This window comes from Pezoporus flaviventris, unplaced genomic scaffold (assembly GCF_033815535.1).
Source record: "Pezoporus flaviventris isolate CSIRO_AGI_PZ_B2104156 unplaced genomic scaffold, CSIRO_AGI_Pfla_v1 ptg000066l, whole genome shotgun sequence".
NCBI lineage: Eukaryota > Metazoa > Chordata > Aves > Psittaciformes > Psittacidae > Pezoporus > Pezoporus flaviventris.
The window spans coordinates 7,413,590-7,440,681 of record NW_026892614.1 but is presented as its reverse complement, the minus strand read 5'-3'; the positions used below and the strand labels follow the sequence as shown (position 1 = coordinate 7,440,681).

Here is a 27,092-nt window from a genome sequence, read left to right as displayed (position 1 = left end):
AAAAACTAAATAAAGAATGCACATAAAGAAAATGCAATGATTATTATTTGTATTGGTAAAAATGAGTTCAGTTTTATTGCACACACAATCTTTTAGGTTAATGTTCTATGAAAATGTGGTTTTTGTTTACTTTTTGATGATGTTCGTGGTTCTCAAATTGTTCATTTTGTCCTAAAAATACTCACTAAGGAGAATCTGATGTTCAGAACTTTCCAGATTGATTCTGTAATTTGGCTTCAGTCAGATTAAAGACTGTTGCCTACCATTTCCTCCTCTTTGATAAACTTTGAAATAGAAAAGATGACCACCTCTCTTGCAAAATAAAAAACAAAACCAAACAACAAACCAAAACTGAACCAACCAGCCAAAAAACCCCTAACAAAACCCCTAAACAAACCCAACAAGAAACAAACCAAGAACCCCAGACAAACTGAAAAAGCCCCAAAGAAACCTGGCATTGTTGGTCTGTGATGGACCGTGTTGATAGTAGTTTTACATTCTCTTCAAGATTCCACCTTCAAATGTTAAAATTCTGACTTTACTCAAGTGTCACATTTAATTATCCAGTCAAGGAACAATAATAAGTAGCTTTTGTCTTTAAACATGTTGAAAGGATTTTAGCGTTTGGTTATGTAGTATCCATATCAGACTGGGAATTAGTCAAGTAAGAAGAAAACCTTTTTGAAGTAATTTGCTTGTAATTTGAAGTAGTAGGAAGATGCAAACTTGGCTTTTTCTGCTTTTGTCTACAGAAACCAATCTCATTTGCTACACATAGAATCATAGAATACACATTTTCAGGAACATTTTAATCTCCTATACAAATAAATTTTCTGTTATACACTTAGAGTTACAAACCTCTGTTGGGGAAGAACTGTACGAAGATGAATTTGTTATCTTAATTAAAACCGTTTATTTGAAGGTGAATTAAGAAAAGAGGCACCAGCTACTTACTTGCAAATGTATATATATTAACTAAACTTTCTTCCCTTCCCTTAAGAACAGTGATTAGAAAAACCTCACTGTATATTGGCTAAGAGGAATAGAAAATAATTTCTTGGGATAAAAGACCTTGCACTTCACACAGAGAGGTACAGTACCCTTCTACATCATAATCTTGTTAAACTAATGTCCAGGGAGAAGTCAGTCTCATGGCTTTAGACTTAATGGCGCCTGTTGTAGACACCTCCCATTGTAAATTAGCTGCTGTTAGTGTAGAAAACTTGACAGAAATGGTTGAGTACCTTGAAAACTGACTGTGCTTTCTTCCTTGAAGCATCACCAAGAAAGAGAAAACATTAGTTTGAAAGTGACATTCTATGGCTCAGAATTGACACACGGCAATTTTAGGCACCAAAAAGCATTCCTACTTTTGGAAGTTCTAGGATGTTACTTCCTCCTTAGGATCTTCCCCTCCAGACTGCCTAAAATTAGAACCTTGTTAGGAGGAATAAATTACAACTTAAGTTTCAGTTCTGGTAGGAAAAAAAAAAAGAACTTAAACCAAAGTGAGTGTTGTGATATTGTAAAGCTCAGCTGCAGCAGTAGTATAGGGCAAGTCTCAATTGACATGCCACTATGCAACTACTTTTGCAAAAAGAGTAGTTGCTATCAGGAGTAAGTAAAACAAGTGTGAATTTATACATTACCAGGTTTAGTAACGTTTTGAAAGTCTGAAAAATAGAAGAAGTAATACTGTCTTCAACTGGAGATACATGTCAGCTGTAGAAGAAACTTTCTAATAATTTCATGGAGGCATTATAGGAACTCATCAACTGAGTATGCTAAGAGTAAGTCAGAGAAATAGTTTCCAAGAATTGATTAGGCAAAGTTGGTCTTACCTAGGGATTAGGAGATGGTGCAGACGACTCTGTCAGTCCCCAACAGCCCTGTTTTGTGTGATTCCATATTTAGCCACCCCTTGACTGGACAGAAAGAAAAACTAGTTCCAAAAACCTGTGATGTCCTGTATGCCTGGCTGACAAATGAACAGCCAATGCTGTTTTCTGCAAGGGGCTAAGTCAAATTTTGCTGGTAAGTGTTTCTCTTACAAAGCAGGGAATCGAAGGCAGGGAAAGGGAATTGATTGATCTTAAACAATAAACATGTTAAAATTCTTCTACTAACACTTGAATGCTGAAAATGGTCACTTGGTCAGGAGTGACCCCTTTCTATTGAATACATGTAGGAAAATACCAGCCAAAATGCAACAGAAATACATCCAGAGTCTGGAATTTGTGCTCTTTCCATCGCTAGTAGGTAGCATTTTTATACCCTGGGGATCAGACTGTGTCTTAATGCTTGTTAGGGCTTCTGCTGAGCTCATCACTCAAAGGTATTTCAGTCCTTCCCTGCTCAGAGAAAATTCATTTAAATTAGTAAGGCTTTACCTGAGAAGGGCTGTATTATTTGTGTAGCAGTTGATGTGACTTACAGGATATCAAGGTGTTAAGTACGTTTCTGTTGCTTCATGGTTATTGCATAACACCCCTATCAAAAAAGAAAACCTTTGGGCCTGGGGTACTAATGTTGGAGCAACAATCCAAATACTTTGATGAAATGATTGCTTTTCATAGTTTTTATAGAGAATGTAATACTAAATTGAATGCATAGTGCTTTTATTACTTTATTATCCAAAGCTGCTAAAGCAGCTAAACCAAAACCACTACATTAAAGAATAAGTTAGATTTATGTCCGTAGTAGTTCAGTGTGATTCCGAGTTTGCTTTCAAAGGGAAAGGAATTGAAAATAGTGACTAGATTAAGGTGGTTACACTAAAACACTTTTTCTGGACTAAAAATGCTCCATTACTTAGAAGTAGGTGTTCCTCTTTAGAATGGGCACTCTCTTTTAGCCTAAATTAACTGCATGGCTCTTGCACGTTGGTGTGCCTTTAAACCAAAAGCATGGCATTATGTGCATTGTGGTGCGAGCTGCAGAACATAAAATGGTCATATTTTCTCAGTCCTGTAGTTACTTTCCTGGATCTGTGTAAGAATCTTTAAGTAGAATATTTAAAAAGGCAAAAAACCAAAAAACCCTTTAGCAGAGTGTGTTTGGTAGATTTGAATGACAGGAAGGTAAGAAAGAACCAGAGCACTGGAAAATGCCAACTGTTTCAGGAACAATGTGGCCATGAAAGGGAAGGATGGGTAACAGAAATCATGGCTGTTGATGTGAGTGAGCACCTCCTGTTCCAGACCTTGAAGTTGTGAAGTTTGAATTTGGTAAGAAAAAGATAGTACATGTAAGGATTTGAGTAGGGGTATTGTGAGCATAATGATATTTAAGGGAAAAGTGTTCCTTTCTCCCTTGCACTTTAAAAGACCCTTTTGACCAAAAGTTTGGAAAATGAGATCTTAAACTGCTGAGACCCTCTTGGCCCCAAGTGTAATGATATCGAGCCTATTCAGAGAGTAATCAAAGGCTTTGTTTGTGTACATTTGATGAAAGCCTGCAGTATGTGCTGTTTCCTCTTTATGTATAATATGTGTTTAGAAGAACAGAGTTCCCTGGGAAAGTACCAGGTTGTTCTGGAGTATTGCAGTGATGAATGATTTGTTTGGAGTTTACTCAGGTCATAACTGTCTCATAACACATCAGTTCTTTCAGGCACAGGCTTTTAAAAAGAAACTGGTAGTGATTAGAGTTGGGCACAAGATAGAAAATACAGATACAGAGCCAGCTTCTCTGTGTGGGGTATTTCCATCCAGGATTTTTATTCCAATTTTTTTTCGAAGTCACTGCTGTCTATTTTATTTCTCTTCCACTTGTTGCTGTTTCTTTCGTTTCTTAAAGTATTCAGCAAGATAAAGATAAAATGTTAATGATTGCTACAACAGTGCCAAGGTTATTTAAGTAGCTTCTAAAGCATATAATGCAAGGTACAGAGATCAAGTTACTTGCTCCATCTGTAAACTAACAGGTGCCTTCTATGTTTATTCCACGCTTCCTAGAAGTAGACTTATTTTGCCAAAGCATCTTCACAACATGAGGAAAAGGGATGTGTACACTGTCTCTTCTAGTGCCATGTTCTTACATGACCACACGCAATTCAGTATGAGATACCTAATGCAGGAGATATTTTGCCTTTGTGCAGTTAGCTTTTGGTCCAGAATATTTTTGATGGCTTATGTTTTAATAGCAGTCACTGAATGTATGAGATCCACATTGGAGTATAATGGCTCCCTGGACATAGTAGAAAACTTTTTGTTGCTATTACTGCAAGGTCATAAACGATGATGTTGAACAAATGTGTGTAAATTCTTGTACTAACATTTTTTTTTTCATTCTGCACCATGGTCTCTAACAACAAAATAATTCCATAGTGAGACTGAAAGTGCAGAAATTTTATATCCAATGATTGTTTGACTGGGCCAAGAAACAGATTGTCAAACAAATTCATCGGCACTGAAATTATATCCCTGCTTAATTACCTCTGTTGCCCTCTTCCCCCATGCATTAGCTATCTCTGAAGTGGATTTCCTCTGACTAAAAGCCTTTTTAAACCACATCACTGATAATTAGATATGACCCAGTGTATGTGATCAGCTGACATTTTGCCATGATTGTTTGATCATTCAATTTGTATATTACAGAAGTTGGCTATTTTTATTTCATTCCTCCTGTCTACCCCCTCAGTTAACAGCCCAGTTATATACTGATTCTCTAATATCATCAAGAGGAGAAACTGGAGTCTATGTGAACTGTAGGAGGGGTTTATTTTTGCATTACTCTGGTGTGATTTGATCTCTTATGGCATTTTTATGCATGGCTTAGTGCCCTTAGAATCATTACTTTCCCCCTTCATGATACTGCGGTGACCAAGGGAAGAAAGCGGTAAAGAGTATCCCATGGACTGAAAAGAGCTAAGTAGGCTTATCCTACGAGTATGAAAACCCCATGACTCAATTGTGATGTGAGGAAGAAATCTGTAGACTATTAGAGGAGTGAGTTAATCCTGTATATTAGCAAAAGCCAGAAGATCACAATTAGTGAGGATTTGGAGTCTTGGTTTCCTCCCCTGTTCTGTAGTTTAAGGATTTTGTCCACATGTGAGACTAGTTTATTTTCTGAAATAATAGCTGAGCTGATTGCTTGCATCACTGAGCAAAAGTATAAACTGAGATGAAGGGAGGTATTTTAACAGCAGGAAAATAATGTATATGGGATGAAGAGAGGGAAAGGACAAACGGATGTATCAGCAAGAAATTGTCCCTTTGTTTCCCACACTGTAAATAAGATGGCACAGAATTAGAGAGGTAAATGGTCAGCTTCTGCTTTATTTTGTAGTTCAAGAACATAGAGTGTTAAGTTAAAAGACAGCCAATTAGGAAGTGAGAAGAGGAAATACACTTTTCATGCAATATACAGTTCTGTGGAACTTATTGCTGTGAAACAGTATTGAGGCCAGGATTTTAAGAATATTCATAGAAGAATTATGTGTTTATGTTGGCAATAAAAATAATTCTTTCTGATATTAGGATAAAAAAAAAAGGAAGAGGTAAACTTTCATACAGCATAAGGCAATTGGTGTCTTGTACCTTATGGAGCAGGCTTCCTTTAAATGCATCCAATATATGGCTAAGTATTTGAATTCCTGAAACTATCACTAAAGCTTTCCAGCACAAGTGTAACTGGTCTGACTGGAAGAAGGATACTGATGTACTTAGTCAGCTCTTAGGCTTTTTGTCCCTCTGTTCTGAAAATGGCTCTTGAGTGGCAGCTGGAGAGAGAGCCTAGATTAGAGCCTGAACCTGGTGAAGCATAAACACCAGATGACTGGTGCTGTGTTTTGGATGGAGGCCTGTGATGAACAGATTAGTGAAGAGTTCTCTTCCAACAGTTTCAACAACATTGTCAGAGTTCACTGAAAAGTTGTTCACATTTCAGATTTTTTTTGTTTTTAATTCCTTACTCAAATATGTGAAGATTCATGGCTTTGAAAAAACTCTCTTGGGTTGAATCATTCATATAAAGGGTTGGCCTTTAACACTGCATAAAGATTCAGTCCTGTGGCTGATATTTCCTCTTGTATCTGCTATTGTTCAACATCTGTTGTAAGAAGAGTGAAAATAGAAATGTACAGAACCAAGAGTATATTCATTCTAAATGAGATGAGAGGGAGGGGATGACAAAAGAATCAGAAAATGAACTTTAGGTATTTCCTTTTTGATTCCCAAGGGGTACCACTCAAGACACAAATCAATGTATTGTCTCTGTAACTGAGACATCTGTTTCTCACAATGTTTTACAGAAATGGGACATAGAATCAAGATTAGATTTAGGAATATTGTCATAAATAAATATTTTTTCTTCTTCTTGTAAAATCCTGTTCTAACCTTTGTTTTTGTTTGGAAAATATTTGAACATTTAAATATGACGAATTGTATAACTGTGCAAAAAATAAATTGACAAAGCCTTTTTCCTTGATGCTATGCTGTGCTTCAGGGAAGTAAAAAATACATAGCTAGAGGCTGATGTAACTCTGAAATGTGAGTCCACATGCTTATTATGTAAAACCAGTCTTTTAATTTCTCTGAAGTGTTTCTGAAATGGCTTCAGAAAGGGAGCATCAAATTCTCTGCTGGGACAGCTCTCTTTAATTCAGTTGATTTGAGTTACAGCAGTTGGCTTTCTGGGCTGCAAGCACACACTGCTGGCTCAAGTTTTTGTCAACCAACAACCCCAAGTCTTTCTCTCAGGGCTGCTTTCAGTCCAGCTTCTACTCAGCCTACATTTGTGCTTGGGATGGTACTGATCCAGCCACAAGTCCTTGCACTTGGCCTTATTGAACTTCATGAGGTTTGCACTGGCTCACCTCTGTCAGTGTCCTTAGGCTGATTGTCCAGCAGCTTTTGAAATGTGCTTAGCTATGTTTTATGCAGAATAAGGAAGGATTACATATGTACAGGGGTGAGAGAAAGCCCCTCCAGCTAATACAAATATTATTTTACATCTACAAACTGCTCTGAGGAGAAATTAAATTGTACTTCACCTGTCACCTAACCTCTCTAGCTGAATTCAGTACTGCTCCAAAGGTTGAAGGGGAAAGCAAGGTAATGAGCCCTCATCTTTCAAGGGATTGGTTGGTGCTCATTGTGCTTAGTGTCACTAGCAAATCTCAGCAAGAACACCTGTAGCATTTCCTTGTATGGGAGAAAAAGAGTCGCCATCACTTATGTGATTAAGGTATCTGAGGGCTTAGTTTTTAATAACTCAAGAAAGTCTCAGGTTTGACTGGTAGATGTGAATGTCAAGTGACTAAACTGCAACCAGTACAAATTAATAGTTGTATGGATGGAAGTGCAAGTGTTTCTGTTGTGACGGCTCTTTGAATCAAATATATGTATCTGTTATGCTTTAATTCAAATTGTCTGATATTTTTTTGAATTTGCGAAAGTGGCATATATATGTATTTATTAAATAGCTGGCTAAATTTATGCACAGGCTTTTGGCTAATGGCAAAGACAGAAAAAGAGTTAAAGGTTTGAACTGTGCTTGATGAAATGACTTCTGCTTCCCTAACTTCATTGTGGCTGCACTGATCTAAAATGAGTGCAGCTTTGTGCCACTAGATAATTATAAAACACACCTGTGATGTAAATTCTGCAATTTCTTTACACCTTTTACTGCATTATCTATTATTTTGCAAGAACCCAAGGCTGTTACTAAAAGTAGAGGTTAGGCCTAGTTTTGAAAAATATTTGTATTTTAAAGCATGTAAATTGATATTTTCTTTCCTGCAAGAGACAGATACCTAATAGATAGGGCTTATTACTGCTTTTCTTCTAGACAGGTTTTAGGCTCCTGGAGCTAGGCAGTATTACTGGATTCAAACACAAATCTAAGCACAGTAATCTCTCTGTTTTATTCTTGTATATTTTCTCAGTTACTTCAGCGCAATACAAGATGAAAAATTAACTCAATCATAATTAAAGAAATTATACAGAACACATCAGAAGAAAATGTGTAGTAATGAGATATCATCAGTTCTTAATTGATCAGTCTTTCTGATCCCTGACGACTTCGTGTGAAGTTCTTTGCCAATGTGCAGGAGGTAGAAATGGATGTGACACGATTCTCAATTGTGGCACACAGGCATATCATGGTAGTGATCACAGACAGGACTGACACAGAAAATGTGCTCAGAAAGTTTTGTCTGCATTTGGACCAGCTTCTATGAAACTGAAGAGTATTTTTATTTTATTTTATATTGTATTTAATATTTATTTTATTTTGTTTTTAGGTGCAGATGCTAAAAACAATTGAGTTGTTTTCAGGTGCTTTGGAGGGAAAAACCTAGTTCTTATGTCACCAGCGTTTCATTGTTCTCTACTCTAGTCAGTCATTAGAAGGGTCTTTGCCTCTGTAACCCTAAATGCCTGGAAATGCCATTTGCAGGCAGAATTTAGTAGTGATGCTGATCATTCTCTGAGGATTGTCTTGCACTTTAGAGCCTTTGTTAAAGATCCTTTTATACATTGCCAGAGACCACCTTATCGAGAGTTATTCCTACTTGTATAGAAGTAGGTGAAATGAGGACACGTGGCCTGATGACAGCTAGGTCTGTAGATCAAGGTTTCTGGGAAAGGGGCTTGAAAAAGGGGTCATGTAGGTTACGGGATTTTTCCAGGTTTAGTGATGTAGGTTTCTCTGCTTCCTTTTTCATTCACTGCTTAATTACTTTAATACTATATTGTGAGCATTTGCCTCTTCTCCCTGCTCACTCAATGCTTTGTCTTTGAAGCAGGGACAGTTGGCACTGGTGCAAGGGGCTGTTAGTTCTAGGGCCTCTAGGCATTTCTTGATATAATAAATATGAATAATAGAGCACCATATTCCTCGTATGTTTTCCAGTAAATATGGTTCCAAGTGTGGCAGTGGAAGCTTATTATGGCTTGGTTTCAAAGTGAGAGAGCAGGAAAGTATCTCTTAGGTAAAAATGCTTGACAGAACTACTGGAAAACAACTGATTGTTCTTCAGTTTCCCATTTTATCTGCTGGACAATTTTATATCATTCATGAGAAAAAAAAAAGATACTAACTATTGCTGCTATTTCATTAAATAGAAATACCTTTTTGTAATATCCATAGATGATTTCATGGAAAGTCAAAGGACCTGTCAGTAGCCACAACTTATATAGAACAAAAAAAAGATTTGTGCTTAGGTGACTAGAGAATTTGCTCCCAAGGTTTTTTAGACAGACATGGGAAAAATGAAATTCTGTGAGGAGACATATCATATAAACTCAGCTGAAAAAGGGCTGGAGCAGTATCTGTATATTTTGCGTACTTTAAAGTCCAGTCCTCTAAAAGGACCCAAATTACTTTGAGTATCAAAACTAAACCTTGGCAATACATTTGAAGGAAAGCCACTTTATTGTCCCATGGTTTATGTGTTTAGAAGCAGATTTACAGGAAAGTGGAAGGATATGCCAGAGACGGGTGCTATGCAGTTTGCGACTTGTTGAGAAAATCTTCTGTTGCACTGAGGACAAAAAGGGCTATCTTGTAATTTCATTTGTGAAAGTTAGTTTTTCTGTGACTGCCTGGAAGATTCAGTATCAGTGGATTATGAAACAGAGAAGTTGTGTTTGGAGGAACTTCGGAAACAGAAGAGACTGACTAAAAATATCTTGCTGGTTGATTTTTTTTTTCTTTTGTTTTATCTTCAGATATGGCTTGAGCTGGAATTTTTGTCAACTGCACAAAGTTCATACACTTTACCATATACAACAAGCTGCTACTGTGCTTTCTGAAAAGAAAAAACTTGAAAGCAAGGGCTTTGCTTTAGAGGGATTCACTTGAAAGCGTGCCTTTGGGAAAGAACAAGACTATAGAAGATTTAGACTGACCTCTGAAGTTTTTTAGATTTTAGCATCGTTGAAATGTGTTCTTTCAAAAAGCTTCTGAGTTCAGGATGTATCCTCCTTATTATTTACTCTGCTTTAAATCTTAATAAAAGTAGTTCCAGCAAAGACTAAAATCCTGTCATCCTTGTACAATACTCTGTATCCACATAGGTACCTTCCATAATGCTATTCTGCTGGAAGATTGGTCTTTAAAACTGTAATATTTTCCCTTGAACTTTCATAATCTTCCAATCCTGTTGGTTAGGACTGCACCCTGTGTGCATGAAATCCACTCTCTGTAGGGGACACTGTGCAGGAATGGGTATTTTGGAGTTTCAGTCCTCTGGGTTGGTCACAGGGACAATGGCTAATCTGCACCTGGTTTACATGGCTTATGTCACTGTGGCCATTGTGAGCAGAGCAACTTGGTGGTGGGAAGAATTTGGAGAATTATCCTGATTTTTTTTTTTTCTTTAATGCATAATAGCAGTACTGTGTTTCTGAATCCCGCCCCCCCTCTCCCCTCATCCTTGATCTGGTTTCCTTATTTGTTCGTCCATGTATTTATGTATATACACACACAAATACGTCTTTTTCTTCCACTTTGTTTTCTCTAGGAAAAAGTCCTATGCTGGTTTTCCAAAATAAATTGCTGATAAAGTCAGGATAGATTCTGATCTGAAATCAAATTCACTTCACTGGTGACAGAGGATCATCAAGCTTTTTCCTTTTAGTGACTTAACTTCATTCTGCTGATACTTAGAAAATGGAAGAATGAGAGTACACCAAGTTCTGAAAGCCAATGTTGCAGAAAGAGGGAGTGTTTTAGCCCCTCTTAAGAATAAACACTAAGCAGCAGTTCTAGAAGGGTTTTAGGCTTGGTTCTTTATTATTCTGCATATAAAATAGTACTCTGCTTTTTGGAGCTAGTTCATGCTCATCTTGTATTTCTAGTGTAAATTACTGTGCAGGTTGAATTAGTAAATGCCTACATTATACCTGGTGAAGAGGCATGAGACCTTTTTCTTCAGTTATGCAGATTACAACACTGCACTTCTATTGACCTGTAGTCAGTGATTCTCCTTTTGACACGTCAGAATGGAGCAGAAAAACCAGTCCATGATGGTCTATTAAACAGAATATAGACTTCCATTCTAAAATTGATTTAAAAGTAACTTCTGAAACTTTTACACTGTAGACCAGTAAACAAGTTGAAGGGGAAAAATCCAAAACATCAAAAAAATCCAAAACATCATTTGCACAATTCATGTGCAAGTAAAATTTTCTGTGGGGTGCTGAAATGAAGATAATCATGAGGTATTTATTGCAGTTCAGAATGGTGTACTAGAGTTTAGGCTTCGTTTTAGATGATGAGTCTGTTTGCAGTTGTTATATTTGGACTTCATTAAATGCATTTAATTAAATCTATTGTAAATCTGTTTTATTCCCAAGGGACTGGTTAATGTAATCTTGCTGTTTACTTATAAAAAAATATCAACCAATAGTTCCTGCACTAATTTTAATCACTGTTTATTTATAGACCCTAGTGAAGTGTGTTTTGTCAGTTTAGTTTATTGTGCACTGCTCCTTGGGGCAATGACTTTTTGTCTTTGTGTCCTGTGTAGAAGAAACTGTATATTCATTGTTGCTGGGTTAAAAAAAAAAAAAAGAGAAAAAAAAAAGAAGAAATACCTTTTGAAGGCTACTTAGGTTGACTTTTGTAAAGAAATAAATGTAGCTATAAGACTTGACTGTATAATTTCGTGCAATTTTCTTATGGTGATATTCTGTCTTAACCTTCTGGCTTTTGAGTTTCAAGATCTTTTAAGTTTTACAAGCAGTTTGTTTTGTTTTTCTCCCCTGTCTCTTATGCTGCAAACAGGAAAAGTGATCAGGATGTGTAAAATTCAAGAATTAAAAATTAGCAAATTTTAGTGGCAAAAATCAGGAAACAATAAGCCAACAGGGAGTCAGAAGTTAGGAAAACAAGAAGGTCCTTAGCTGATATATAATTTGCAAGTCTGAGATAAATGTACTATAGGGACAGGCAATAATTTAATGGAAGTGGAAGAACACACTGCATGTGTACTGTAAACAAATTTTTGCTGTGGAAGTATACACAAAGTGTACCTATGAGTAAAAAGTAAATAATTGGCAGTATGTACTGTGTGCAGTGTGTTCTGAAATTAAACACATTAGGTAGTAAGACACGTAAGACTTTGCATATGACTGTCTTTCACAGCCTTTCTCCTAGACAGGAAATGGCTGATACGAAGTCATTCAAGCTGTACGGAGTCTAGCCTTGGTTTGATCAGAGTTCTGTTTTACTGGAAAATAGTCCTTGATGTATCGAGTGGTTATTATTTGTCCACCCAAAATTCTTATGACAGGTTATACTGATGAACTCTGAAAGAATATTGTCTTTTGAGGAATGGTTGCCGTTTGTTAGTGCTGCACATTATGGATGCTCAATTGCTCCCTCTCCTGCCTTTTCAGAAGGAGCTGTAGAGCACAGCCAGACTAGAACCAATGTCCTTTCCTCTCTAATTTTCACTTTTCAGAACTGTATGTTGAACACAGAACAATATGTGCATGTCTGTAGTTTGTATCTTCCAAACTGATCACTGACTTACTTTTAATTTTTGTTTTATATCAGAGAAAAGTAAAGGAGTTATGTGTATCAGTATTGTCTAAGTTCAGTGGTGAGAAAATATTGTTCTTGATCTGACCTTATTTAGCTGGTCCCTGGAGATGGGGATTGGTATTAATTAGTTTGTAAGTGAATGTGCACTAAATTCCAGCTGAGAATAGGCAGCCAGCATGCTTAAAGTTCTCAGTGTACAAGGATTGCAAGGGGACATGTGGGAATGTGATCTTCATACTGTAAAGGTGTTACAGCAAAGACATCATGATAGTTACTGCAGACCAAAATGCAGGTTACATATACTGGGCAAAGATCATTGTGTGCATCTGAATTAAATGCTAAGTCAGCTTCAGCTAATGTAATGCTGATCTACAGCCTGGAAAACCATGCTTAGCTTGGATCTCTTCAAGACTTGCAAGTCAAAAATGCCAACTGAAACAAACAATTTTGATTGAAAACACGACAGAAATTGCAGCAAATGAGAGGAGGCTGAACATGATTAGTTTGGGAAATAACGTAGACTAGGAGTATGTGTAAGAACCAAGAATGCGTGGTGCTGTAAAAGGAAGATCCACCCCATGCAGGAGAGTGCCAAAACAAGTCTGTAGCCTGATGCTCACGAATTGACCTCCGTGCCAGTGAAAGGAGACCAGGACAGAGAGAGGCCTAGTTCTTAAGATTTACAGTATGCACCAAGAGAGCTTAATTTGATACTCATTTGAGGACGTGCTCCTCCTCTTTTTTGCTTTCATTAGCTGAGAGGGCAGTAAATCTATAGCTAACAGAAGACAACGTAGCATATCTTGGCACCTAGTCAGCCTGTTGAATTTGCCACAGGCCTCCAAGTCAGATACTTATAGCTGAGTGATTTTTATGACTGCTAATAACAGCTGTAGCTATGCAAACTAAGGTAATAAAGCAACCAAATTTATGCCTTGAGGCATTCACCTTCAAGGCCAGGAAGGAACTGTTTCTGTCTTCATACTGGTCTCATTTCAAGGCTCTTCCGGCACCTTTTGAATTCTTTTCATGTATTCCTGTTAGAAATGATGGTTGTTGCTGTCATAAAATAATTTTAAAACCTCAGCAGGACATTTTTATTATTAACATGAAAGTAAGACAGGTGTTCATGTATTGTGACAGAGATTAGAAAGACCAACCTTGTTAAATTTATAGAGAGGTCACTCCTGCTGGTGTATAGCTTCTGCAGAACTGCCTGGATTCTTTTTTTTTCCTTTTTTCTTTAGCAACTGCATACTGACTCCTCTGGAAACGAGACAATTTCATGGCAGCTCACATTAGCACTGATAACTGAAATTACCTATTGCCATGTCTCCATGTTGGTGCCATGAAAGAAGGAACACCTGCAAGGGACTATTAATAGTAGGGAAAGAAAAGGGGAAGGCAGCTACACAAAGCCAGAGGGCAATGCAATTCAGCATGACTGTTACATTATGAGGTAGTGGATTAGGCTATGGTTTGTGCAATTCACTGCAAGGGTAGAAGTTTTCAGCATGGAATTTGAGGCTAAATGTCGTTTCCCTGTGGGAGAAGGGGGACATGATATTGTTATGCTTTTTGACTTGACATGTTGGCTGGTGTCAAGATATTGCAAGTTGTTTGGATTGATGGTTTATGCTGTTGACTTCTGAAGTAAGTGTATCAACATCTCTGCCTGTGGGAATAAATTAAGTGTTTCTTAGGCAAATGTAAGTCTGAGTTCTGAGCCTTTTCCAGCTGAAATTGAGCCTCCTAAAAGCACTTTTCTTGCAACATCACTGTGTTGGTACTTCTCTTGTTTTCACTTCTACACATCTTCAGCTCATTTTTTGACCAAGTAATAGCCAATCTCCCGCATGTACATTGAGCCCCACTGAAACCTTCTGAACACATAGTGTAACTTTTGAGCAGCTCTGCATTAAACCTTGTGTAATGGCTCCTGCTCTGTCTGTCCTAGCCTAATCTAAGTTGTAGGACTCGGAGACATGACCAGCTTGATAACTTTTCAGCAAGCTTACTAATGCATGGTAACTGTGAATGCATGTTCATAGTTTACAGCAAATTCAAGATAATTTGACTTTGATTCTCTGACTTAGCTCTAGAAAAGCAATTGTAAGATAAATCATTATTACCTTGATTTGCCACAGGCTGTGTGTGTTGTTGTGACTCACCACAGCAAGTTTTTTTCTGTGCCTGAGCCCTTGTAACCTCATACAATGTCAGTTAGTCAGCATCTGGTAAGAAAATTGGCTCCTAGACAGGATTTCAAATGATGAGTTGAATGGTTCACCTGAATATGTGTGACTTCAGTGACTTTTAATTTCATTGTGAGCATTTAAGCTGATAATATTCTAAGAACTAAATTTCATGCAGAAGACTGGGTACATTGCAGTTCTGAATACGTCCTGTGGAATTGAGCCGAAAAAAAAGGAAGCTGTTTGATGATTTCTTCTTCAGAAATGAGAAAATTTGCTCTTTTTAAGATGTGAGATCTTAACTGGAATGCAGGTAATACACTGGAAGATGCGTGGTAGCATTTGTTAAACTGAACTGAAAAGGAAGGGACGCATCAGCTGAATGACTAGACACTAAGATCCGAGCACAGTGTTTCTTTTTTAAAGCTTTCTTTAACCTGCTGCCTGCAGGTTTCAGTGGGTTTTCAGAAGAGTACTTGGAGCCTCAGACCTGTCTTAAGAGATGCAAATTTAACAAAGCATTCAGATGTGCACCTTAAGTTTTATTCCACGAAGGATGGATCAGGATATACAAGACTCTCCTCAGAGTCCTCTCAGATGATGAGTTGTCAATATTTCATTGAGACAGCAAAAGAGAAAGCTGTGTAAGTGGTATTAATAATTCTTGGTGTCAGTGGTTAACTTTTATTTGATAAGTATTTAAAAAGGTACTTCTATGTGGAGATGGTTTAGGAAAGCCTATGGAAAAGTATACTACAGAACAAATCTTCAGGCTTAGGATATTTGATGAGTTGATAGAGATTTCCTACTTTCTCCCTCAAATTTCCTAGGCTTCTATGTTTTTGGTCCAAAACATGCCTGACTTCTAAATGAGCTGACACTTACCTCCAAGCACTTTTTTTTGTATTTGTGCAAAAGTTCATGTCTCTTGCAAGATTCCTCCCTTTATAGAGTAGTCTTTAGTCTGAAGACTGATAGTTTTATGACCTAACACCCAGAGAAAACAATTTGTTTTATTGTGGTATCTGTCAGCACTAATACAATTAAAGCTTTGGCAGCAGTTTATAGGAAAGTTAACATTCATCATTTTTTTTTTAATGGAGAAGCCACTGAAATGGTACTTGTTTCTAAATAGATTCAAGGCATTTGCTAGATCCTTGGGGGTCAAACCCAAGCACCTTTCCCTGAGCAGCTGGGTAAGAGACCCATCAGATGTGTACTGATCTTATCCCCCCAAAAGGTCAGATCTTGAGGAGATTTTGTGTAGAGGCTGAATTTTCATTATGCCGCATTTTGTGCAAGAATCATCGCAGGAATCTGTAATCCTGTCAGATTTTTTTTCATGCTGGAAATGAAGGTAGTTTTCTTTCCTCATCTTTTCATGGTTGAACTTGACCATATGTCTTTTAAATAAAGGCTAATGATCTGGTTCATACACCTACATGTGGAAAAACTAATGGTGGTTTTTATTGCTTACTTTCTTGGTAGCTATAGAAGGAGGTTGCTTTCTGGGTCAATAATGCCATTTAAGTTAAGCCTGCATGCTGACACACTCTGGTAGCTTCTAGAGCTGTTCTTGTCAACTGGCAAGTGAAAGGTCAGTGGCTTACAGATTGCTGTTTGTGATAGGGAAACAGCTACAGTAAGATTTGAACTTCTTATGATGGTTTGTTGCTGGCAGGTTAGTAACTGAATAGAGAAACCGAAGTTTGTTTTCATAACAAATGTATTACTTCTTCGTACAGTGAACTAGAGAGACTTGTACCTCAGCTTCAAAATGCAGGCACTTCATTTAGCTGCTGCCCTATGTGTACAGACAGAAATCAGACGTGCTCATCTTTCATAGCCTGCACACACTCGTCATTGCTGCGCCAGTTAGTTTGGCACAATTAGCCCAGCTGCTGAGGTCTAAAAATGTAGCTGATGCAACGAAGGATTACAGTGTGGTTGTTGAATCTGGATGTATGAAATCAACTTTAACTGAGTTGCACAAAAGTAAGGCCTTTTCTCTTGTAAAATGGTACTAATCTTATAGCAATAAAAAGTCATAGTAGAAAAAGATCCAATTAATTTCCAGCTGCACAGCTTTATAACATAGCAGCAAGATATACAGGCAATTTAGAGAATTCACAACTTCATAAAAGTAGGTTTAAAAAAACCCTGAAAGTTAAAGGCAGCCTCAGCTTTCACACAGATTGCCATGTTGTTGTTGTCTTCTTGATGACAAAGCAAGCAGTTTTATTGTGTTGCTGCACCGTATCTTTTTACATTGTTGAAATGCCTAGACACTCAAAATTGAGACCAGAACCTCTCTTTGCTAGCTGTTGTTCCTATTTTTCGTTTGGAGAATAAATAATGGAATATGCCAACTGGGAATCATAGAATGGTTTGGGTTGGAGTGGACCTTAAAGATCATCCAGTTACAACCCTCCTGCCATGGGCAGGGACATCTTCCACTAGACAAGGTTGCTCATGGATTATTTAGTTCACGAGGGCACTGGCAAACTAAGAAAAATGACTTCATTTCTAAGCCGAATCAAAATGAGCCTAGGTACTTCACATCTGAGTGGTGGGGGTTGCTTGGGAATGTGCATCAACTTTTATTTACTAAATTATGGCCTGTATGGGAATTTGTTGATCAAATAAATGAACCATTGTCATAGGCTTAATAGTGCAGAGTTCCTGTTTTATGGTAAAGCTTTCGTTGTTGTCAGTGCTGTTCTTACTTGGTTTTGAGGAGAGTGCACTCAAGAAGTAACTCAGGTTGTCAGGCAGTACTGTTTGCTGTATGGTTTTGGTTTTGTCTGTTTTGCTTTGCTTTTCAGTTCAAAAGCTAGGGCAAGAATGTGCACTGAGTGAATGCATGAAAGTAAGAGGGAGAATACCGGATGGCTGAAAGAATTGTGTTGTTATTTGCAATGAAAAATATAGCATAAATAAAAAAAATCAGAGTTACTCTTTTGTAAGGTAGAACTCTTAGGAGAAAGAATCAGAGGAAAATGTCTTACAGTAAAGAAATCCACCATTATTTGGATGTCTGATCAGCTGTTGGGTCAGCCTTTAAGTAGCTGATCTTAAGAGATTCAGTGATTTGTTGTAAAATATTCTATTTAATGGCATTAGCTCTTGAGAGTGAAATGGAATGAACTGTTTCATAACAGCTTTGATGGGAGGATGTGCCCACATCTGGGCAACTGGAATTTCATCTGTTCTGAGGAATGCGCTAGATCTGTGCTAAATAGCATCTTGTTTTTAGAGGGATGTGGGAGGTGCCTGCAACAGTCAAAGGTCATATTTCTTTTGGACAGCAAGAAGCTGGAGCTTGCAATTAAGCTCTAGGTGCTCTCACAATAACTAAGTAATGTTTAAGTAAAAGTAGTTTATGCTAAATACAATCTGACTTTTATTTGTGAAATACAAAGCATAATCAGCATTCTTGCCATCCCAGAGATTTGCCTGTTAAAACCCCTCACTGTTTCTAAGGTGTGCTGTTTTGTGTTTAGACACAAATGATGTGCTGTTATGGTAGCCCTTTCTGCTAGATCACTATTGCAGATTTTGTGTGCAAATTTGAATAAAGCAGGAGCAAAGCATGCCCGAGGACCCCCCCCCCCTCCCCCCCAAGTTTCAGTCCTCACAGTAAATAGTGAGTAGCCTTTGCTAGGCAGTTATTAGGTATGTATACATCCAAGAAAGAGCCTGAATGCAGCAGACATTATGCATGTCCTTTTCCAGCGTGTTCCTCATAGAACATATTCTTTTGACACGAAAGGACTATCAGGAATTGCTGTCTTGCTCTTGTTCGCACCATGTCTTTATCAGCAGTTGCACTGATCTTGAGCTATAGCAGCTTAGTATTCTGCTATGAGAGAAAAAGGTCACAAGCAAATGGCAAGATGCTATGAGACTATGCCAGTGCCCTAAGCTACAGGAACTTGCTACTGTTTAAAAATTATTTTTTCTAAAGGTGGATTTTTTCCTGAACAATTCCTTAAATGTCACCTGTGTTGTAGTGAGGGATTAGTGACTGATGCAGAGTATGTCCTTGGTACTCTGTGGTATATTAAAGAACATGGGCTTATCAAAGCCCTACTACTTTCAAGTTGCTCTCATTAAATGGTGTAATTGTTCCTTTTTGCTGTGGGATGCGTTAAAATTAATTTGGTAGTTGTGTTGACAGCACAAGATTCCTCTTTCTCTCTACCCCTTTACCCCCAACCCCCCATTTCATAGAATCATAGAATCACAATAGTTTGAGTTGGAAGGGACCTTCAAAGGTCAGTTTAATGGTGGCCAAGTAAATTTCTACCAGATTTACCTCAAAACATTTAAAGCTGTGTTTAACAACAATATCTGAAACTGACTCTTACATATTTCCCTTTCCTATTTTCACATTCTGAGCTCTCCCAACAACACTCTCAAATCATAAAAATGAAATATAGTAAATGTCAAATTATCCACATTTCCCCCCCTTTTTTTTTTGGCACTGAACACAGTGGATCCCAGCTGTCACCTTGTCCTTTGAATGCTATGATACATAAATTTATGCTGCACAAAACTGAGTGCAGAACTTCCATGTTATGCAAAAGGGATGAAGTCAGTATTTACAGAAGGGCTCAGATAATATAGCCAAATTGTGGGAAGAGGATCTACTACTTACTGATACATTAACATGCTAAGAGATGCCTTCTCTATGTGAAGTAGAGCTCCAATACTTCCTTCATTAATCCAAGAAGTCTCTTCAGCAGAGACCGCTCAGCTCCTGATCTGTTTTCTGATGGTTTCCCATAGGCAAGTTACTGTAATTCTACTGAAATTTGTAATGGCTGGGAAGTACTACAGCTTACTGAACACTTAAGATTTTTCTCTTGTCTGTATTCCACCATGCTGTCACATCAGATGTGAACTCCTATACGTCAAAGGAAGTGAATGATTTTTTTAATTTCAGCTTTCAAAACTAATTTGTAAATTAGAGTTCTTGTCTCAGCCTGTAAGAATTGCTACAAGTAGGTCAAGCCCAGGAAAACCAGGGTCTCTTAGTGCTTGGACAAGAGTTGATATTCTATACATGTGTCAGAAGGACACGTGAATAATGTACAGTGAGATGCCTCTCCTAGTGCTTGTTTCATCACTCCCATAAGCCTGAAACCAGGCTCCTTGAGCCAGACAGGATGAATAACTTTATCTTGTTATGACTGAAAGTAAACGGTGATGAGTCAAAAAGAGTTGGACAGAAGGTAAAAGATTATTATTTTAGAAGAGCCAGAACACCTTATTATGCGTAATGGAAAACTTGAAATTAAGCTGGTAGGCTTGTATTATAAGCAGGTTTATAAGTATTTATGATGTTTTTGGTGGCTAAAGCTTTGAGAAAAGTATCCTTTAAAGCTTCCTTCAGCTTACCTTTTAAAGGGGGGGTCTTCAAGAAGAACCTTTTTCTCTGCTAATGTAGAGATTTGCTGTCTAAAATAAACCAGGAAGTAATTTCATCAGTATTTACTGGGAGGAAAATTCGGAGCTGTTCTGAATCAAAAGTGGATTGCCAAAGAAGTCATTCATGAGTGTGTGTGCTTATGAAAGAGAGCTTTCTGCCTTAAGCAGCTTCTTGCTAGTGAGCTTCTCCCCTGAGATTAGGATCTCTGGACACTGAGGATTGCTTTATAGCAAATTTGAACACAGATTTGTACCTTGAATTTGGCTTCAGACATGGCTACATTTCATATATTTCTGTGTATCCAGTTCATTCATCAGTCATTGGCCAGATTTTGGGACTGCTCTTGAATGCTTCACTACATCCAGAGCAAAGGGTGTTTCACATGTTTCAGAAATGCTAACTTCCATTTGTACAGTAATTTCAATTGGGGTTCTCAGGAGCTTTAGAAACATTATTGAACCTGGTTGTAAAACACCCTTATGTAAATACAGTTAATCTCATACTGCATGATGGCAAATCTTATATGTAGAGTGACGCTTTAACTGGAAGAGAATTTTGCCTGATTCACACCTGTGGTTTAATTGCAGAGCCATCTTTTTCCTATGAAGAAAGAATTTAAATCATTACTTATCACCAGCTCTTGCTATGTACTGTCAGAAAGCAGTGAAAGAGGAGCTTAATAGATGCCTTGCTTTTATGAGACAGGATAAAAAAAGGGCCTTGGGAGGGATATCTGTCTTGTTCAGCGTGCACTTAAAGGGTTTTTATTGAGGCATGAAAGGTTGCATTTTTCCATGCTTTGTTTTTTTGTTGCTTTTCCAGGCAGTGATGAGCTGCCAACAATTCAATAAAGGAATTTCTTGAAGTATATCCTATTAACTGACCTTAAGCCTCATGTATATACTATGTGGGTACTCACAGAAGAGAAGGGAAAATGAGTTGCGGAATTGATTCTTCTTTTCCCCTTAAATCCAGGAGAGTTACTGCTCTCCTAGTAGTAGTAGTAGTGAGAGAGACAGTGACATTGAAGAGGCAGATCTACATGAACTGTATTTGCCAGGCATATGCTTTGAAGGGGAAAAAAATAAAAAAAAAAGCTCAAATTTTTTAACATTCAAAGTGTAATTTTCAGCTGTGTCACTTGAACTGGGATGGGGAAAGAGAGAAATTCTCTAAGAGCTATGGAAACCTCTGTTGTGAGTATTTTTATGCTTGATACATCCTGGTGCCATTACTCAAGTTTGTGTATGTGTAAATTTCAGCAACCGGTGTCAGAGGAGGAAGGGATAATTTAGTGCTGTGATTGGAGGACTGAGTAAATGAGATGGTAAGATTACCTCCAAAGCCCACTCTTCAGTTTGGTATAATAGTTTAAATGATTTCTATGCTCTCCAGTCTATGTGGCAAAAGAAATAAGTGTAATAGAACTTACTTGAATTCAGTAATCTCTAGATATATGAATAATCTGGACTTCTTTCTGCCCCCTACTTTATGTATATGTATTGAACTCTGAGAATAGATGAGCATTTAATAGTCAAATGTCATGGGCATACTTCTCGTGAGGTACTCAGCCTGTGAATTGACCCAGGTGAACAAATTTGTACGGTATAAACAATACTCTGATAAGTACTGGATGCAAAAAAGGTTCTCAGCCTGGCCCAGAATTTGGCATAGCACTGTCTTTGCCCTTCATCTCTGCTGGCTGCATGACCAAAGAACAATTCCATAATTAAATATAAAGTTCCAGTTTGTTGTCCTATTCTTGCTTATATATAAGATAGCACCAAAGTGACTTGAGGAACTTGTTCAAGCAAAGCCTGATGTTTTGTTTGATGTTATGAGTGCTGCAGTATCACAAGGTACTTCTGTGTGCTTTTACCTGTATAATAACATCAAGTGATGTTGCAGGCATCCCAGATAAGTGATAGCAGAATGTTTGAAATTTAGGGAAGTATTTCAGCTTTCATTGCTTCTGGAGACAAAAATCCCACATTACCAGACAAAGTAAGCAATTGCTAAAACTGGAAACCATTTCTGGATTAGTTGGTCCTGGACTGTGGCTTAAGCAAGTTCTTTTTTTGTTGTAATTTGTCTATATCTTGTGTTAGGTAAAATAAAGTGTGTTCCCATTTTGGTATCCTTATGATATGCTTTCAGCTAGGAAGCGTCCCTGCTGAGGCAAACAGTAAATCAGTGGAGCCTTAGAACAGACAGTATGTGCATTTGGAAATTTTGTTATGAGAGAGTTCACACTGAGAAACGGATTTTTGCCCAGGAGGTGTTCCAGCATGGGTAAGAAAAGCAGTCATAGTGTTTTCCTGGACCCCTAGGATCAAGAGGGTGCTTAACAAGCCCAACATACCCCATTATGAATGTCCATCCAGGGCAACTGGGAGGACCCTCCGACATGGCTGTTTACAGTGGAATGCTGCATTTCACAGATAATACATCAATATCACTGTCAACAGTAGCTTCCCGTTTTGTGCAACAAAGCAAGCTGTGTGAATGAGCAGGAGGGAGAGCTGCTGCCTCTCCAGCAGGCTCTGGTGGTCAGTACCATATGGATGTTTTGCAGCTTTCAATTTGAGCAGCTGACCATCCCTGTAATACTTGGACTGTTGTACAGGACACATGACAAAATAGCAGTACTACTGAAAAGCCTGCATTTATATAGAAACAATCCATTCTGCATCTGTTCATGGTATACGCAATTCCTAAAGTGAGAATTATTTATTTCTTTTTTTCTCTCTGTCCTATGGATAGTGTGGTACTCCACAAATACAGAATCTGTAAATATGTTTGGTTATTTCCGGTTTCTTCTTCAGCTCCTTTACATTTTATTATAAGAAAATTTGACCTAAATACAGGCTTTTTAAGATCTTCATCCCCATTTATTAAAAAGCATTAACATTCCATTTGCTGACTAAAATCTGTTTCTCTCTGACTGCATGAGGGAGAAATGGTTTATATTTATATCTTTTTAAAAGAACCTAAATCTAAAAGAATGTCTCTTTGTTGGTAAGTATTTGATTATTTTGAAGTGCTTTTATTTAAGAATTAGTTATGCAAAACCTCATGAACTCATCTAATCAGCTTTTGGGGAAGCTTGAGAGTTATACCTTTCACACAAGGCCCATAATCAGTTTGAGGCTTTTTATTGCTCTGTTCGCTCTGTGCTGTTCACATTAACAGGACTTGTGGATATGGGTGTGGGTGACCTGAAGGTTTCTGTAATCACACAAACTGTTCAGTTACTGCTTTTGTGCCCATGTCATGGTGAATGTTTTCTGGATGTCCCAAACACTGAGACATGCATATCCTTTCCTGTTTTGCAGTCAGCTGAAATGCCTCAATTCACACACACCCCCCCCCCCCCCCCCCCCCATCTTGCAGCTTTAGGGGATCCGCTGACACCAATCGAAGCGTGCTGCACTGGCTGTGGAAATTTGTATTTGGAGCTGCAAATTTTTATTTGGCAGGAGACAGGGAGGTTATAATTGCAATTGAGATTGCAGCTAAGTCAACTCATCAACTTTTAAACTGCTGTCAGGTTGCCATGAAGCAAGTAGCACTTCCTGGTTATATTGTCAGCAATAACAGTTAATGATGATCCATCCCTGATTTCAGCTATGTGAATTGGATGGGCCAAGACGAGGTTAGGTTTGTACGTGTACTCTGCTCTGAAGGGAGAGCTTTTTAACTATCTGCTTAGTGGTTCCCAGCATGGTAGATGATAAAATTCGTCTCAGGCTAATTTGAGGGGATAGGGCAGAATTGTGTTCCAGTTCATTGCAAATCTAAATAGCTCAGTTAGTAAAAGTTACAGAAAATTGGAGGAGTTACTGTTTAGTGAATTCAAGTGTATTGGATGCCCCAAGTGGACATACATACGTTAACAGAATACTGAAGAGCTAATGTCTGTTTGCCTGCATGATGGAAATTTAGGGGGTGTCCTGGCAGCTAGCCTAAATTCCTGTTTAACAGTAATATGAGATGATTTAAGTCCAGAATTTCAACTACAGTGTTCTGAAAGCACTACTCTTTCAGTCAGTAAATTAGAAGGGCTCAGCGTATGACTAACATGGTAGGGGCACTTTCAGCAGTTTTACTGGTTCCTCATGAAATAAACTGGCTAGTTTAGTGTTCCTGTTCTTGAAGTATTATAGCTGATTGACCTAAAAAATATATATGTAAAATTAGAATAAACGCTTAGATTATCTTCTTAGCCATAGTAGAATGGGTAACAGTTCTCTATAAAATAAAGATGGCTTGATAGTTGGTCTAAAAAATGCTGCCATATCACGTCTTTTCCCCTCCTACATACAAATCACAGGTCCTCAACTTTGCCTTAATAACTGAAATGTTTAACAGCTGAAGTATAGCAAGCCTAAGTGGAAAAATAACTACAGGATGATCTTGAGTACTTTCTTGGAATGCCTCACAAAGATATTCTGTTGTTAATGTGGTAACAAGGGTAGGCAGGAGAACTGAAATTGAACAGGTGAAAGACTGGTTCTTGCAAACTTTTTGCCGCAGAAAGGAAGCTATGCCTTTGACACTTGCTAGCCATTATTTGGGAGGCTTCTTTTTAGGCACATATTGCAATTCTGTGACATGCACAGGGGAAGAAAAGCTATTTGTGGTTGAAACGAGGGAAGGAAGAAAGGGAAGTTGTTAGGAATTGAATGAAGTACAGTAGGTGACATCACAGCACTGTAAGTTTATGCAGATGTAATAGTCAAGAAACTGAAAGCACAATTTTGAGGAGGTGTTTCAACAGGGCCAACCCAGCTTTCTGTAAAGTCAATAAAGATATTTCAGTTAATTTGAGGAGAGCTGTGTCAAGTCTGGTTGAACTTCACTTCTTCTCCCAGAAAATGAAAGGCTGATATGAGACTTCCTAATGTGGGGAAAAATGGACCATCGGAAGAATGTAATCATGGGGTGCTTAAAACCTTATCAGAAAGCCAACGAAGGTGAGTGGTAATGATCCCAATTTTCCAGAGAGATGATAAACAGTCGGATCACAAAGGATTCCTTCCTATGCTGCATGCTGGCTTTTCTGAAGAAAGGTCAACAAAAAGGCTTTGCTATTTTACAAAGGCAAACGGATGTATTTTTTTCTCTGAAATAAAATATAAATATCTTATACATTTCTAAGCTGTCTCTCTTGTACCCTGAGGTAAAACCGAGTAAGTATTATGGTTGACTCTTTCTTTTCCATATGAATGAAAAGCCATAGACATTAGTAACGGGATGAATTTATCCCATTAGTTTTAATGCAGGCAAGTGTAGAGCTGAGCCAAAGTACTGTAGATTAGCATGACAGAAGCAATAAACTTGTTCACAGAGCAGCAAAGATGTAGTGAATGAAGTGTCTCTCTTACTCCATATGCAACCCAGAGGCACCTCGGGATGAAGAGGGGTCAGCTAGTGAGCTCTAGATGATGATATTTTTGTCTTTTTCTGTCTTCAGATATCTCAACTTATGACAGAGACTAGTCGAGAGGGCCTGACTGAAGCCGCATTGAACCGCTACAATGCAGATAAACCTTCCTTGTACAGCTTCCCTGCTTCCCAGAGCACATATGTTGCCAGTGAAGTATCCACAGGCACCTCGGTGGCAGCATCATTTTTTGCCAGGTAAGAGAAATTTATCAGATTTTCCTTCCCTGGAAACATAATGTCTTTCAAAGGAGATGATTCTCTAGTGAAGACAGACTACAGCACACGTGTTAAAACATGGCTATAGGTCACAGACTTGCAGGAATTACTAGAATTGCCATGAAAATGTTTAATCAACCTGTATGCATTTGTCTGTAAGATGGGGATGATGCTTCTATCCTCTTCTGTAAGATCACTCTTAAATTCTTGATTTGGTTTCAAATGTGACTGCACTCACAGAATAATACCTGATTTAGTGATATTTTTAGGGGGGTGTATTCCTGAATGAGAAGGGCCTATCCAAGTAATTTCCTTAGAGAAGCAATTCATTGCAGAGCTAACTAGAGGTGGATAGTTCTGTTTGGTGGGCAACCTTCAGGTTTCTTTGCTGAATTTTACTTCCATCTAGGGAAATTTTCAAGATTTCCACTTTCAGACTGAAAAGCTGAGGTTTCTGATGTCTGTTTCTGTCCCTGTCCTGCTGTTGAATCGTAAACAGTGAGAGGCTGAGAGTGTAAACTCAGCCTCAGATCACTCTTTCTGTTGAATATTCAGCCATTGTTTCAAAAAAGTTCGATGGGATGAAGTTTCATTAAAAAAATCTTACTGTTGTCTATATTACTTTGTCAGCAAAAGTGGTTTCTGAAATGGGCATAGCAGCTAATAAGTCAAATATCTATTATCAACAAGGAAATATTTTTCTGCACTGAATTATGCTGTTTGCAGGACATAATCTTTTTAGCCCAGTTGAATCCTTACATAACTGATAAAATTGAAATTATCCTTGTCTTCTAATGCTTTTCAATAATTAGGAGATTGACTTGGGAACAGTTGTGGAAGTAATGTTATAACAAGAGAATAAACTATTTTTACAGCACTTCCAGTCCAATTTAGTGAGAGATCTGAATTTCAAAACATGGAATGAACTTTTGACTGAATGCCTGAAGCTTTTTCAGATTAAGTTCGTACCCTTGAGAGAGCCAACTATTAGTAATTCCACATGATTCTATTTTATTTTAAAGGTAACTGGAAAACTTGTAAAGGTGCTGCGCTCTCTACATCTGGAAATATTTTCTCCTATTTTTCCCTCACAGCATAAGGACTGCATATGTTCAATGAGTGTCACACAAGTGAATCTTGTAAAAGTATGAAGAGTAGGATTTTTAAAAGACCCAGTGAATATTGTTTGGGGCAGCTCTGCCATTTTTTCTTTACCAGTGTGACGTTGCAATAGCAAGTGTGAATAATGACTGTGGTCTTGATTTGCTGCAGGCAGTTCAAATTAAATTTGCTGAATGTGC

At 37.9% G+C, this 27,092-nt stretch overlaps 1 protein-coding gene across 1 annotated transcript in view; it reads left to right on the top strand.

The window, feature by feature from the left end:
* KIF26B (kinesin family member 26B) overlaps nt 1-27,092 on the top strand; it is a 289,302-nt gene that overhangs the window by 94,939 nt on the left and 167,271 nt on the right. The window contains exon 4 of the mRNA XM_061471121.1: nt 25,604-25,770. Within this exon, the coding sequence (XP_061327105.1) occupies nt 25,604-25,770 (167 nt within the window). The remainder of the gene's footprint in view (nt 1-25,603; nt 25,771-27,092) is intronic.